The following is a 15,653-nucleotide window of genomic DNA, read 5'->3' as shown; positions in this document are numbered from 1 at the left end:
TGACTTTGAACTCACTTCTGACACGTCCCTTAACTAAGTGATCTTTTCTACAGGATGCTATACCAGTTGGATTCCAAATATGATTAAACAATGTTTTTTTAAACATTAGAAAGTCTTTAGAAAAAAGATAACTTTTAGTGGCAGGACTCTTTCCTTAGTCACTTTGTTACCAAGAACCCCTAACTATTTTAAAAGCCCTTTCAAGTTTGCAGCTGCTATTAAGTGTACCACATAATCCCATCGCCTGAGAGCAAGCCCCTTCTCCTAAATCCTAAACTTGGTCTTTCCACTCCTAAACTGCCACATCTCCTACCCGCTCCCAACCCTCCATCTTCCCAGAAGTGTCATGTTTCTAAATCTGGATAATCTTTGCTCTTGGTCATCCTTTCAAAACAGAGTAGTTTAAAGTTTAGTTTTCTGAAAAGAGCCATTGGCTTCATTTGTTCAGAGCCTTCCTGAGAAGACTGGGCTGAGAATAACATGCCAAATATTCTGCCCACCTTCACAGACTGGACCACATACTGACAGAATTCCCGTCATTTCTCTCACCTGAAGAGTTACTAAAAGGATCTCCTAGGGCTTATGTACTATAAAAACTATGTTAGTGCCTCTGACTTGCACAGCTTGTCCACATTTTCCTCTCCCACAGGCTCCCCACAGCCTCGTACTCCTCCCAGGAGGATTTCAGCCTCAGTCGCTCTGCCCAGACACTCTGAGGCATACAAGGGCCCCACGCACCTGAATTCGTATCTACATGGATTTGCACCTGCCAGGCAAGAATCTTAGAGGTACATAAACCATAAACCTCAGCTTCACCAGAGGACGATGACCATCCAAACACTACTCTCAGTCACTGAAACAATCAAATTGGAGTGTATCTGTTGAGCAGAAGAGGGGACCACTCATAGAGTTGCCAGATAAAATACAGGACACCTAGCTAAATTCTGATTCAGGATAAACAATGACTAACCTTTTAGAAGTACATCTCATGCAGTTATTAACTGGGTGTCTTATGTTTTTATTGGCTAAACCTGGCAACACTACAGTGGTGACTGTCTTAACAGAAAAGTTATAAGGTGGCTTCTCACTGCCTTTCTATAAATTATCATGCTCCTAGAAGTAGAGGTGGGGGAGGAGGAGAAGACTGACAAAAGGAACTAGCCAGAATGCGACTCATTCTCATGGGGTATATAGCAGAGCTGTGGGTGGTTTTGCTTCTATTATTAACTCTGAAACTTCCTGGGTAGAGGAAGGATCTATAGTGTGAAAAGCCATCTGCTAACATAAGTTCTCACTAGTAAGTGAAAAGAGAGCTCTCAAGAAACAATAGGAGTGAACAAATCTACACTATAAATTCCTATCCCTTCATCCAAAATGTCACCAAAGCCATTCACTAAAGAAGACTGAGAAACAATTAATGGTCTAATTAATGGGACTAATTAATGGTCAAAACATCTGCCTTAGAGGTGAACATTCTGATTATTACAGATCATTTCAACTGATCTATTTTTAAGTTAAAGCTGTTCAATATATTTTCAAATCTTGATTAATATATTTTCTTAGTGTAAAAATTTTTATTTGGTTAGTTTCTAGCTCTTCTATTTCTCTGCTGAGACTATGTTTTCATTTCTAAGGTCTTTTTCTGATAATTCCAACATTTGGGTCATCTCAGTGTTTTCGACTTTCTTGGTTCTTTGTATGTAGAGAAATTTTGGATTGTATCCTGGGTATTTTGAATATTACACTATGAGACTCTAGGTCCTGGTTTTGAATCCTATCAAAAATGTTGTGTTTTTGTTTTAGGAGGAAATTAATCCATTTAGGATCAATTCTGGTCTGCTTCCTATGGGTTGTTAAAAACAACAGGCCTCAAATAGTCACTGATGTTAAGCCCCAAACTAGGACTTAACTACAGTTTCAGCTCTCCCAGCAATGGAATATTAAACCAGTCAATCAGGAATCACCTGATCAGCACTAGCTAGGAAACATGCCTGAGAGACCCCTGCTGCTGCTTCTGCTAAGTCGCTTCAGTCGTGTCCGACTCTGTGTGACCTCATAGACGGCAGTCTCCTCCATCCTTGGGGTTCTCCAGGCAAGAATGCTGGAGTGGGTTGCCATTTCCTTCTCCAATGCATGAAAGTGAAAAGTGAAAGTGAAGTCGCTCAGTCGTGTCTGACTCTTTGCGACCCCATGGACTGCAGCCTACCAGTTTCCTCCATCCATGAGAGTTTCCAGGCAAGAGTACTGGAGTGGGTTGCCATTGTCTTCTCCAGAGAGACCCCTATTTTCCCCTAAAGGAAAGTAACCTTGCAATAACCAATGCAGTTTTCTGCCTAGGAAAACATCCTTGTTCCCAGTCCCTTCTGCCTGTAAATCCTTTCATTCTGTATAGCTCCTCAGAGCTTTTCTCTTTACTAGATTGCATGCTGCCCAATTCATGAATCACTGAATAAATCCAATTAAGATTTTTTCAATTAAAAAAAAATCTGCCTTCGTCAAAGCTAGACATTGTGGGTTCTGCAAAATAAAGCTCTGATTACGATTAAACCATTTCTTTTCACGCGGCTCTGGAATTTGGCCTTCTAGAAACCAGGTTGGGGTGATGGAGGGTTGGGCCTGGGGGGCACATTCTTGAGGACTACCTTTCTTGACCAACAAGGCTGAGAACCTTACTTTTGTATTGCTCTCAGCAGCCAAGAAGGATTAGCAGGGGCTACTCTCAGCAGTGGCTTTGTCAACAGCCACTTTGCCAACAGCTGGGACTCCAGCCACACAGGTGCTGTTTCTTTTTGTTTTCGTTTTTTTAAGTATTAACCATTTCCAAATATCTACCTCCCTCCACCCTCCCAAATATATCTACTTCTTGTATCATGTATTTGTGTTATTCTGAAAGCACAAAGAACATAGTCAAGGCATGATCAACTAATCCCTTGCAAGGGAAAAAAAAAATCCTTACTTCACTTCTCAGTATGGTCTAGCTTTATACTATTCCCATGTCACTGCATTTCCTGTACCATGAATGACCAACATACAGGACAGAAAAAAGAATCAAAAAGAGTTTATGACCACCAGCATTTTGGTAAAGGTAGATGTAGATTAAGGTGAGAAAAAGCTGACAGTCTCCTGATCATTCTAATTGCCTAGGTTTGAATCACTTAAAGGCCCAGTAAATTATAACAAATACCTGTGTTAAGTCCAGACAAAAGAGACTAGCTCTGAAGAGGAACAATGAAATTTTGGGAGCCAAGAACTACATAGGCTGTCTATAAAAGGTAAAAAGTCATATTTCTATGGAAAGGCCCTCTGAGTCTTTCACTAACTTGATTCTTACCAACTTGCCAAAAGGCTAAAGGTGAAAAACGTCAAGTGTAGCCAGCCCATGTGGCCCACTGGAATAAAGGCAGCAGTTAGTTTTGCCATGGACAGCTCCTGACATGGAGGGGCGAAGGGAGCCACTTACCTTAAATCTGTCAACAGCCACAGATGCTTCTGAGAGGGATTTTACTGAAAACGGTGTAACTTTCAAAGCAAAAGTCATGGAATTGAAGACAGTTACCACTGTGAAAGCCTGAAAATAGGAAAAGAGGAGAAATTGAGCCTGATGAGGCTCTGTGACTAAAGTAACACAACATCATCAATTTCCTCTCAGGTTTAAGGAGGGCTACAGCTTGACTGTCAAATGTTGGTACGAGTCAGATATATTTCCAATATATTTTTTTAAAGATAGAATTTTTATGAGACCTCCAATTAAAATTCTCAGTGAATTTAAATCAATTGATGATCTGTATTTCAGAATTAAACCCAAAGCTGAGTTGACTAAAAACAAGCCGTACATTATCTATGCACTGGGGCTAAATCTTCATTCTTCCACTTGGATTAACTGCATGGGTGAAAAATCCAAATCTAGTAATAAGAGGACCAGAGCATCTCTACATGTGGTGTTTCTAAAATGTCTCCAAGCTCACTGACCTGTGCTGCTGTTAGATCAAAGCCAAGGGTCATGTGAACAGAGAAGGTCACCACACTGGCGATCACCATCACAATAGGAGCCACGCCAACAGTGATGCTCTGAAAGTACCCAGCTTTTTCCAACATCCGACGTTCATCCTCTCGGATTTCTAAGGAAAAAAAGCAAGACAGTTTCTAAAAAGCAAGTCGAAAGAAACTATGTGATACTGCTTGCTGCTGCTGCTAAGTCACTTCAGTCATGTCTGACTCTGTGCAACCCCATAGACGGCAGCCCACCAGGCTCCCCCGTCCCTGGGATTCTCCAGGCAAGGATACTGCTTATCTGTCACCAAACACGATTTGGTAGGTCTTTGGCCACCATGGGTTTTAAAACGACCCTATGATGCAAAAACTAGGTCAATATGACCATCAATTATAATTTAATCATGAAAGCTGGTATGCAAGCCTGAGGTTTGAAATGGATCAAGTCATAGGAATGAATCTAACATCACCTTCTGCCTTGGTCTGATTCTTTTTGCAAATTTCTTATGTTCAGAAGGAATGAACACATTAACCATGTCTGCTATTGGCAGTTATGTTTGCTTACCTGGTTGTTGTTCATTTCTAGCTTAAGTACTTATAGGAAAGACTATACAACAATAATGGAGAATTAAAAAGGAACTAAGATTTACTAGGGTGCCTACTGTATGTTGGAGCTAGGAAAGAGGCTTTCACACAACAAAGCAGTAAGGATGACTGAAAGAAGATGAATGAGATAAAATACAATTTTTGTAGGCAGAATGACTTTTCTTAAATATCTACAAAACTAACAACCTTATTAACAGAGTAACCATGGAGTTTAAAAGACCACAGAGTAGGAAGTATGACAATAAAGCAGTGAAGTATTTTCAAAACATTTTCAAACACAAAGCAATGCTTTTGAGAGGCTACACACTGACCTTAAAGGCATTACCACTGTCCCAAACACTGAGAAATATATTAAGAGCCAGCTCTCAAGCCATACTTTTAAAAATTTCATTTCATTGCTTTAACATTTATCACATAACTTACCCAAGTCTATAATGAGCAAGAATGCTCTTTTCAAGCTAATACACACGGGTAAAGATACCAAAGTCAGGAGCTGAAGGATGAGTGGAATCTCAGAAAGAAGATTAGAAAACTGAGAAAATCAGAATTTGAGAGCCAGAAGGGACCATCAGTGGTGACCCTGCCACAACAGGCTTGGCAGACATCCTGTTAGCATCCAACTGCTACATTCTATTGGCAACAAACTCACTAGTTAAAGAAGGGGCCCGATCCATTGCTGGAACTTCTGAGTGGTCACTTCCTTCTGATGACCACTCATAATTAAAGTTAATGGAATGTCCCTGAAGGTTTACTCAACAAATCAAGCAGTGAAAATAAAACAGCTTCCTTAATCTGAACACTGTATTTCTTCTGTTCAACTCAAAATTGCACCAACTTTTTAATTGGAACATATTCAGGTTAGCTTACTATGAGATTATGGTTGATGAACAGGCATTTCTATTATATTTAAATTAAGTTTAACTGTAACTATGTCTTCTCATTTGAACTCTAAAGTGCCTTTAAATATATTTTTTCTTAAATTTCACTTTTTAAGGCCCAAGATTTCAACTTTTGTTAAGATCTTTAGGAATGCCCAGCTAAGGTGTTAATTATTCCTCCAAACTTTGTGGCATTTACATACAACATGCTTATGTCTGCACTGAATTTATGGATCAGAGTAGGGCCAGGCACTGAAAACCTTGTGACTCAACACAAATAAATTATTTGAAAAGAAACCAAACTTAGTAACTACTGAGCGAGCGGAAGAGTGAGACCCAGAGTCCAGCTGTCCTAAACCCCAGCCCAGCTCCTCTCCCAGCACCACCCCCAGGTTCTTACACCTGCCTACTTGTATTGCACACATACCCACAGCGTGGGGGGCAGGGGGTAGAAGTGGAGCTCTCAGCAGCCACTTGTTATTGTTTTCTGTGACGGCCTCATGTCCAGACCAGAAAATCACAGGCAGGGTGACAGTATAGATAGGGGGCTTTGAAACTGAATCAATTACTCATAACCAGCTGAGTTATCTTGGGAAAAGTCAGGTCTCAGTTTCCTCATTTACAAGGCAAGGTCATGAGTGACAGTCTCTAAGATCCCTATCTACGTAATGCTATAGGATATTACAACAACATATGATATTCTGATCCTACGACATTAGGATTCACAGTAGCTAATGTGCTCAGAAAGCAAAGAAGCCAATATACATATACCAAGGTTTTAAACTCACTTTGTACACTCTGAGAGAATGCTTTGACCCAGGCATACATTTTAATAAATTTAATATAGGTGAGGACTTCATTCATCTTCTGGACACGGTCATCTGTAATGGTCACACATTTTCTCCTGAAATACGCAGTGATCCGTGATACAAACATCTGAAAGGAAAAGCAATGTCATGCCAAATCAGAGCTTATTCATAATTAAGAACTGTCTACTCTTTCTGGGAAGTAAATCCACTTAAGATTATTATAAAAGTGAGCATCCTGTAGTTGTACTGCCTTTTTTAAAAAAATTATTTATTTACTTATTTGGCTGCACTGAGTCTTATCTGTGGCATGTGGAATCCTTAGTTGTGGCATGTGGGATCAAGTTCCCTAACCAGGAATCAAACCTGGGCCCCCTGCACTGGGAGCACAGAGTCTTAGCCACTGGATCACCAGGGGAGCCCCTGTACTGTGTTTTAATAAAAGTGGTCTCTTAAATGATAATAGTACTTGACTCATTCCTTTGGAAGGAAGTTAAGGCAAGTATCAGAGAAGGCAATGGCACCCCACTCCAGTACTCTTGCCTGGCAAATCCCATGGACGGAGGAGCCTGGAAGGCTGTAGTCCATGGGGTCACTAAGAGTCGGACACGACTGAGCGACTTCACTTTCACTTTTCACTTTCACTTTTCACTTTCATGCACTGGAGAAGGAAATGGCAACCCACTCCAGTGTTCTTGCCTGGAGAATCCCAGGGACGGGGGAGCCTGGTGGGCTGCCGTCTATGGGGTCGCACAGAGTCGGACACGACTGAAGTGACTTAGCAGTAGCAGTAAGGCAAGTATTTGCCCTGAGAGCAATCACGGATATCGAGGCTACCAAAGGGAAGCAGGAGAGCTATATCAGTTAGCATCTGCTTGAAATGGAGTGACTCAACCGTTCCTGTATTACCTGGGGGCAGAGTTCACCTGGTGACCTTCTCCTCACTCACACTCTCTTTTTAAATCTCATGTAGGAGCTACTGCCTTTATTCTAATGACATCCGACTTCCTCTGAAGTCAAAATTTTGCCTGTGTGGACTGTACACTGTTTAGCTCTTTCCAGACATTTCCAAACCAGGTACCTGCTTAAAGAACTTTCCAATCAAAGATGTGATACCTCAGTGGTGTCAACTATATAAAGCCCAACAGAAGTAATTCTTCTGCGGAGAAGTTGCCAAAATACAGTAAAAAGGCTTACTCACCATTGCAGGATAAAAGAGGATAAAAACAGCTGATCCCAGGAAGCCTGTTGGTCCCAGAATAATTACATTATAAACCATGCCCAATATGGCAATAACAGGTCCTCCAGCCAGCAAGCTGCCAACAGCAGCTGCCTCAAACATCCTCTGCCCGTCGTTTGAGCACAGGTTGATGAGCTACGAGACACAAACAGTGGTGAGTGGACACTGCAAGGACACAGATGCTGGCTCAGCAGGAAGGTAAAGGTCAGAGCAGGGACTCAAGGGAAGGAAAAAGCCCAGGCTGGGAGCTCTCTCTCTGCCCTGAAGCCATCACCCCTCACTCACCTCACCCACAGACTTTTCCTTAATGTTCTTCAGCTTAAGGATCTTCTTAAACGCCATGGTTAGGATGGCTCCCCGCAAGCGTACCCCAGTTCGGTAATTCAACGCCCATGTCAGTGCGAGTGACCAAGAACGCACAATTTCTGTCAGGAGGAGGCCCAGGACTAGCAGCAAGCTGTACTGGAGGTTAGACTCTGTGTCCTGGGTGTACTCCAGGAGGTGTTTCACCACGAAGGCCTACAGGGAGAAACACACACTGCTGTCAGCATCTCCACCGCACCCACACACTACACCGCAGTTTTATGTTAAGTTAGAAAGAGAAGGCATCTCCACTGTACAGTGACAAGTGCCTAAGCAGAGAAAGACCTTCTTGGAGGACCAATTACTGCTGATGGCCCACCCTCGGCAATTTATGCAGGGCATTTTGCAGGAGGCATGTCTAATTTGAAACTTTTCTTCCTTTGGATACCATCGAAACTGATACTCTTTCTAATGTAACATAAACCTGTCCATGAGCTGAAATTCATTCTCAACACACTGATCATTAAAAAGTATATATTTGACCTTATTCCAGTATCTCCACACAATGATACATTTCTTTACATGAAGTTAAGACCTTTCTTTTTTTTGGATCGTTTCAAACGTGCTTATTTGATAAAAAGGAACAGTGTACCTACAGTTGGACTGGGGAAGAGTGAGAAGTGCATTTGCAAAACATTCCTGAAAATAAACATCAGCAGTTTAATAGTACAGAAGAGAGCAAACAAAGCAGACTATCCACAATCCAGAGCCCCTCCCACGGGCCCTCCCCCATGCCCCAATCCCTCCCAAAAACAAAAACATGTTACCTCAGGTAGCACATGTCTAACACCACCTGCAGGGAGGGAAGGCAGCAGCCCCCAGAACCACCGAGTGCCACCTCCAGCTCTGAGGTCCTGCAACGCCGGAGCACACACTCACACAAGGCACATTCAGCAACAGGATTAAATACCAGGAAGTGGGAGGTCATGTACTTTTATTGAAAATGAAAAAAAAAAAAGTACCATCTTCAAAGAGCATCTCACAGACACTGTACAACAGGAGGAGCATTGCGGTAACATACATGGGAACATACAGAGTTGAGTTATACAGGGCTAGCCAGCCAACAGGTCGGCTGGCCGTGACTGTTGTTTTTTAACTACACACAGTGGAAATACAGCATTGAACTGAGATCTGTTTCCAAAGTCCGGAGGAGCACATCAAGCTGACAGCACTTAATCGGTTAGGGCTCCTGAAGTTGCAGTGAGTCTGCAATAGAGGAGATTCTCCAGGAATAAAGACCTCGCTGCTAAGGAAAGAGAGTTAAAAAACAAAACAAAACTGAAAACTCCCCAAAGGGGTGACTCTTGCTTAAAATCACTGGTGCTATTGGGTCACTAGGCTGTGAGGAGTGACCTCTGCTCAGGACGGAATACAAAAATCTAGGCCTCAAGGAAAAACGGGTGGCATCCTTCAGAGTCTTTTCGAGTCCTTACAGCTAAAGTCGATCTTGCCAAAAATGAAACAAAACAAACCACAGCAAAAAGAAAGTCAAACCAATCCCCCTCCCTAAAGGGAGAAAACAAAATTAAGGAGAAACCCATCCACCATCTACCCCAATCTTTATAGCAAAGGGTACTGAAGCTGGAAACCAGCTTGACTGACAGACCAAAATGGAGGCCAGATGCAATTGTCCTGAAGCAGCTAATGCTGAATTCCAGACTCTCTCTGGGTGAGTCGTTATTTCTTTTTTTTTCTAAGAGGAAATTAATACCAGATGTTGACTAGATCCTAAGAGATCCCCACCAATCAGATTTCCGTCAAGTCTCAGTAAACAATCTGATCAAGTAAATAGGAGATTTCAGATGCCAAGAACTGTGTATCCCATCGCTCCCCTCCCTTGGATTTTTAGGTTTTATATCCACTGCTTGGGTCACCACTGCACACAGCTGGGTTGCTGGATTACTAGCAAGAAGGTTGGCTTCTTTTCCAGTACGCAATCCGAAATGTGGAACTGAGTCACTGAGTGGCAGGGTCAGAACCCCATTTTCCTCACGTGAAGCGACTCAGTAAGATGGCGGTGCGGTAAAGCATTTTCTCACACACCTCGGCACTGACGGAGCCGTCTCCAAAGGAAGGCGTGAAAGGACAGCAGGTTGTAGTTTGGGGTTCCTTCCTTCCCATACCTTTATTGTGCCACTTTCAGCACCAGGCAATAGCATTAGGACCTCCCAGAGGGGAGGAGAAGGGGGAAGGTAAAAGACAAAATGAATGCTTACACTATATAAAACTTTCAAAGGGGAGGGAAGAGAGGAAACAGCAGATTAAAGACTTTTCAACACACACAGCGTTTTTAAAAAACAATTACATTTCAAACCATTTTGTATGGAACAAAGGAAATAAAAAGGTTCTCATGAAAAAACCAACCAAAATTTCATCTTAAAAGGTTACAGATTTATCATTTAAATTTAAACAAACTGGGAGAAAACTCGAGATTGTCAGCATAGCTGTCTGGCTGTCCATTCCCAGTGAATAAACATTACCTTACCTGAACTCTTGGCGAGAGATTCTGCCCAGCTTGACTCTCTCATTCTGACCGCAGAATACAGCCATCCTGAAAATTCTAAAGAACAGCTTCTGTCACTGGTTCCACTACAGAGACACTCCCCCCAAATCCAGATCCTGACAGCGCCAAGCAAGCTGCAGCTGGAGAGAGGTTGGAAGGGCGGGAAACTTACCTCTCTAGAGGCTTTTCACTGTCCTTTCCCGCAAAGGCCCATGAGCAGAGTTAGCATTCACCAAGAGATTGCACTGCAGGAGGAAGCCGTCTCTTGCAAATCTACAGGGCGGATGCTAATTCTTTACACATAAATCATAAGTCAGGCCTGGTCTTCTAAAACTGTTTTAATCCAAGAAGGCCACAAATCATCTCTGCAAGTTTAGCAATTTGGCCACTCATCAGAGATCAGGATCATATCCTTATAGATTTTGGTTCTCCATTAACACTATGGTGACCCTTAGACGCCATGTGCAGAGTGCTGGTCCACTGGTGTGACTGAAACCCATCTTGATCATTAATGTCCAGCCCTGGCCAGCCAGCAGTTAAAAAAATGAAACAACACACATTCACTTGATTGTGTTTCATTAGCTCTGCATATGGCTACCAAGGTTCAGTGAGGCCGGAGGGGAGATTTAAAAAAAAAATATATATATATATATATATATGGTATCTGGGGACTCAGTTCTTACGTAGATTTCTGTAAGAACAGATGAAGACAGTTTGAAAGCCCTGACATATTAGAAAATGTGCAAAAATCGAAAATGGATATTCTTCCAGAGGATTTAAATCCACAGATGGAAGGTATGCTCACTGCTAATAGTAATCTCAAACTCAATTCTTCAGTTTTCAATTAAAAAGAAATTCATTAGAACTGGAGCTCTGAAAAACAGAAATTTTCATTGCTTACAATCTGAAATCTTTTTTTGTCAATGAGATACTGGATGAAACCACTGCTTTCTTGATCGTTCCAGGGAAAAAGTCTCCTGAAATAACACAGGCCTTAAGGTGTTCTTCGTAAAGAGAGTGAAGAAAAGGAAAAGCGTGCTGCTGTTTTCCTATTGAAGGAAGGCTCTCCGCTTTCCCTGGCGTTGAGGACACTTTACTAGAGATTAGTAGTCCAGTGCACGGTGCCTTAAAAGAGAGCTGAAAGAATATGCAGGTGCTCAAGGGAGTGACTGTAAGGCCCCCAAGCTGAACAAGCATAGTAACTGTTCTTCCCAAGTGAAAAATTAAAATCCCAACAATATGGAATTTTGGGGGGGAGGTGGGAGAGCCAATGAAATTCTAGCATTGACCAAACAGAATCAAGGAAGCCTGTATACCGTGCTACCCAGCTGAAAGAATTCTTCAAAAGATCAGAGCAGCCACCAGCCCTGTAGTGAAACAATGACAGAAGCTCTTCTTGGGGGAAGCTGGTCCTATGAAAACGTTTGCCATTTTGGTCAGTGACATAATATTCAGGTACATGGTCCCTCTTACTTAAAAACTTATACCAAAGTGTGTTAGTTGGTCAATTAATAAGAAACCCAATACCAGAAAAGGAGTGTTCTCTGCTTCAGAAAAGAGATCAAAACTTTTTAAAGACATCAAACATTAAAAACAAAAAACAAATGAACAAACAACAACAAAAAAAGAACATAACAGAAAAACTGCAAATTAGTTTTACCTAATTACCATGCATCTTAGGCCCATACTTACCAAAACCATGAACCTCCAGCTTACCCACACATGGAAAATGCACAGAATAAGGAGTACTACTGCTCCGATGCCTCAAGGCAAATATGTAGAAAATAGATTTAATCAAAATCTCAAGTGTAAGGGCAGCACAGTGGGTGTAAGAAACAGGTGTCCAGAGAACAGTGTGGTGGTCACTCTTCTCCCCTACTCTGCTTCAGCAACACTAGGAAAACCAGGGCTGCCATCCCGACACCTGCCACACAGCTTACACTATAAACCAAAACTGAAAATGGACTTCAGGTTAGACTCTAAAAATCTCAACAGTCCTCCAGCTTCTTGAGGGCTCCTTTGCCACAGAACTGGCAAACACGTGACAACTCTGCCTCCAGACCTTCGCTGTGTCACCAGCACCAACTCAACAGCCTATGCCATACAACGCCACTCACAGCACAGCAAGACACACCTCCCGAACCAGGACTATTGTTTCATGTCAACACACACCACAGCAGCATGGTCCTGTACAGAAACGGAATCACTCAGCTTCACCCCCACCCCAGGGAAGCAAGCCAATTCCGCTTCTTCTCTGGTAACATGGCCCCCTCATCCTTCCAGTTTTCACAAACCACTATTCACCCAATATCAGTTGTTCCCTGGCAACAGACCTGGAGGCATCTCTAAGGTTGCTAACTAGCCCAAAGGTGAGCACAACCCCTGAAACAGAATAAGAATGTTAGAGCTGGCCATGGCTGGGCCCCTGGAGACTGTCAGAAAGGATGGTTAGGACTTACTGGTCCACTGAAGCCCGCCAGCTGTGTGATCATCAGGCACACGATGGAGAGGATGAGCCTGGTGCGGCAGAAGGTCCACACAACCCTCCGGAGGGAAGCAGCGTCGGGCCCAACTTCATTCAGCTCTTCTTGCCACAGTCTCTCTAGTCTTAACAAGGGCACATATCCTCCGTTACACATCTTTCCAGGGAATACGCACACCCCAGCCTCCCTGCTGCCACCACTCGCACCAGTCTCTCCTTTAAAGTTATGTACAGAGTCTTCACCTTCTGGGGAAAAAAGACCCTTCCTGGTAACCACATATTTACCCTGTATAGGCAGCCTCTCAGGATTCAGAAAATGATGAGAACCAAAGTCTTTCCTTCCACCCACAAAAATTATCCCTGAATAGAATCTGTCTTTCCCAAGGGTCCCCAACCCTTGCTGAAGGATCCTCTGGTAAAGTGTAAAGTTGTAAACTAGATTTTAATCATGACAATCGGCTACCACAAAAATGTACTCTGTCACAAGGCAGCAACATAATCTCCCTGCAGACTCAGGAAGAGAAGCGGGGCTGAGAGAGAGAGAGAAAGCCCGTAGTTAAAACAGGATTCAAGGTAAAATAGGAGATAAAGCAGAAGAGCAAAGAGAAAGTCACCCCCAGGCTACCCTCCCTCTATAGCATGGCTCAAATCCTAAAAGGACTCAGAGTTCTGAATGTGGCACTGCCAGACCCACACTCCTAGCTCAGGCCCTACATATCCAGTCTGTGGGAAATGAGGGTGGACCAGAGACGCCTACCTTCTGCAGTTCACCTCGGAAGACTCATACTTGGACAAAGACCACACATCCTCCATTAAGAGCTCCCCCTTCTTGTGGGCTTTGCGAGCCAGAGGAGAAAGCCAAGAAAAAGTCATACAGGAGAAGAGCCCAGCATTGTCCACTGGGTGCTGGTGTCTGAGGAGAGAAAACCCAAAGCACAAAATTGTCAACGCACATGGAAAGGCCAGCCAACACTTAAAATACGCTGTTTAGTTAGTATACAGCACTCTTAACAATGGAAACAGTGAGAGACTTTATTTTTGGGGCTCCAAAATCACTGCAGTTGGTGACTGAAGCCATGAAATTAAAAGATGCGCTGCTCCTTGGAAGAAAAGCTATGACCAACCTAGTTCAGTTCAGTCGCTCAGTCGTGTCCGACTCTTTGCGACCCCATGAATCGCAGCACACCAGGCCTCCCTATCCATCACCAGCTCCCGGAGTTCACCCAGACTCACGTCCATCAAGTCAGTGATGCCATCCAGCCATCTCATCCTCTGCCATCCCCTTCTCCTCCTGCCCCCAATCCCTCCCAGCATCAGTCTTTTCCAATGAGTCAACTCTTCCCATGAGGTGGCCAAAGTACTGGAGTTTCAGCCTCAGCATCATTCCTTCCAAAGAAATCCCAGGGCTGATCTCCTTCAGAATGGACTGGTTGGATCTCCTTGCAGTCCAAGGGACTCTCAAGAGTCTTCTCCAACACCACAGTTCAAAAGCATCAGTTCTTCGGCGCTCAGCCTTCTTCACAGTCCAACTCTCACATCCATACATGACCACAGGAAAAACCATAGCCTTGACTAGACGAACCTTTGTTGGCAAAGTAATGTCTCTGCTTTTGAATATGCTATCTAGGTTGGTCATAACTTTCCTTCCAAGGAGTAAGCGTCTTTTAATTTCATGCTGCAGTCACCATCTGCAGTGATTTTGGAGCCCAGAAAAATAAAGTCTGACACTGTTTCCCCATCTATTTCCCACGAGGTGATGGGACTGGATGTCATGACCTTCTTTTTCTGGATGTTAAGCTTTAAGCCAACTTTTTCACTCTCCACTTTCACTTTCATCAAGAGGCTTTTGAGTTCCTCTTCACTTTCTGCCATAAGGGTGGTGTCATCTGCATATCTGAGTGACTGAACTGAACTGAACTGAAGTGGGGGGAGAGGGATAGATTGGGAGATAGGGAGTGATAGATACACTCCAATTTTACTACATAAAAATAGATAACTAATAGGGATAATAAACTTTAAATACTCTTTCTAGTAATTGATAGAGCAAGCAAAAAACAAATTACTGAGAAACTCAATTAGTAACATTAGACCACAGTGCAAATAAGTTTGAAAATAATCACTAAGAGACTGCTAAAAATTCCCCTGAACACTAGAAATTTAAAATAATTTTTAAAAATGTCTCATGAAACACAAAAAAAATCACACTGGAAATTTGAAAAAAAGCCCTAAATTATAATGAAAAGAGCATACATCTAAACATGCTGCTAAATCACTATTTGTGTCAAAATTAATATACTCTGATGCTTGAACTCAAGAAAAAGAGAGTCTAATATATAAAGAAGCTACGAGGAAAAGAAGAATGAACTGAAAGAAGGAGGAAAATAAAAGTAAAACTTAATGAATTAGAAAACATATAAGCAATAAAAAATCATGAGCTGCAAAAACCCTGATTTTATGAAAATGCTAATTAAACATGTAATTCTCTGTAATGACTTGTCAAGGAAAAGAAAAAGAGGGAATGCACAAATACTTCATATGATGAATTGGTATTTTTTTTTTTAATTTTATTGGAGTATAGTTGATTTGCAATGTTGTGTTAGTTTCAGGTATACAGCAAAGTGAATCAGTTATACATATATTCTTTTAAAGCTAATTTTCCCACGTAGGTCATTACAGAATGTTGAGTGGAGTTCCCTGACCAACCTAGACAGCATATTAAAAAGCAGAGACATTACTTTGCCAACAAAGGTCCATCTAGTCAAAGCTATGGTTTTTTCAGTAGTCA

At 42.4% G+C, this 15,653-nt stretch overlaps 1 protein-coding gene across 7 annotated transcripts in view; it reads right to left on the bottom strand.

Moving 5' to 3' along the window:
* Window positions 1–15,653, bottom strand: part of ABCC5 (ATP binding cassette subfamily C member 5) — an 82,327-nt gene that overhangs the window by 45,649 nt on the left and 21,025 nt on the right. For 4 of the 7 annotated variants that reach the window (XM_005909530.3, XM_070372529.1, XM_070372516.1 and 1 more), the window contains exons 4-10: window positions 13,626–13,781; window positions 12,846–12,993; window positions 7,806–8,039; window positions 7,482–7,655; window positions 6,263–6,410; window positions 3,970–4,118; window positions 3,461–3,568 (exon numbers count right to left, since the gene is read on the bottom strand). In XM_005909530.3, the coding sequence (XP_005909592.1) occupies window positions 3,461–3,568; window positions 3,970–4,118; window positions 6,263–6,410; window positions 7,482–7,655; window positions 7,806–8,039; window positions 12,846–12,993; window positions 13,626–13,781 (1,117 nt within the window). Of the gene's footprint in view, window positions 1–3,460; window positions 3,569–3,969; window positions 4,119–6,262; window positions 6,411–7,481; window positions 7,656–7,805; window positions 12,994–13,625; window positions 13,782–15,653 lie in introns of those variants that run through there. The other 3 variants (XM_070372536.1, XM_070372552.1, XM_070372543.1) reach the window with 3 other exon arrangements.

This window comes from Bos mutus, chromosome 1 (assembly GCF_027580195.1).
Source record: "Bos mutus isolate GX-2022 chromosome 1, NWIPB_WYAK_1.1, whole genome shotgun sequence".
Classification (NCBI taxonomy): Eukaryota; Metazoa; Chordata; class Mammalia; order Artiodactyla; family Bovidae; genus Bos; species Bos mutus.
The sequence above is the reverse complement of the archived record's forward strand: the minus strand, read 5'-3'. Positions and strand labels throughout refer to the sequence as shown.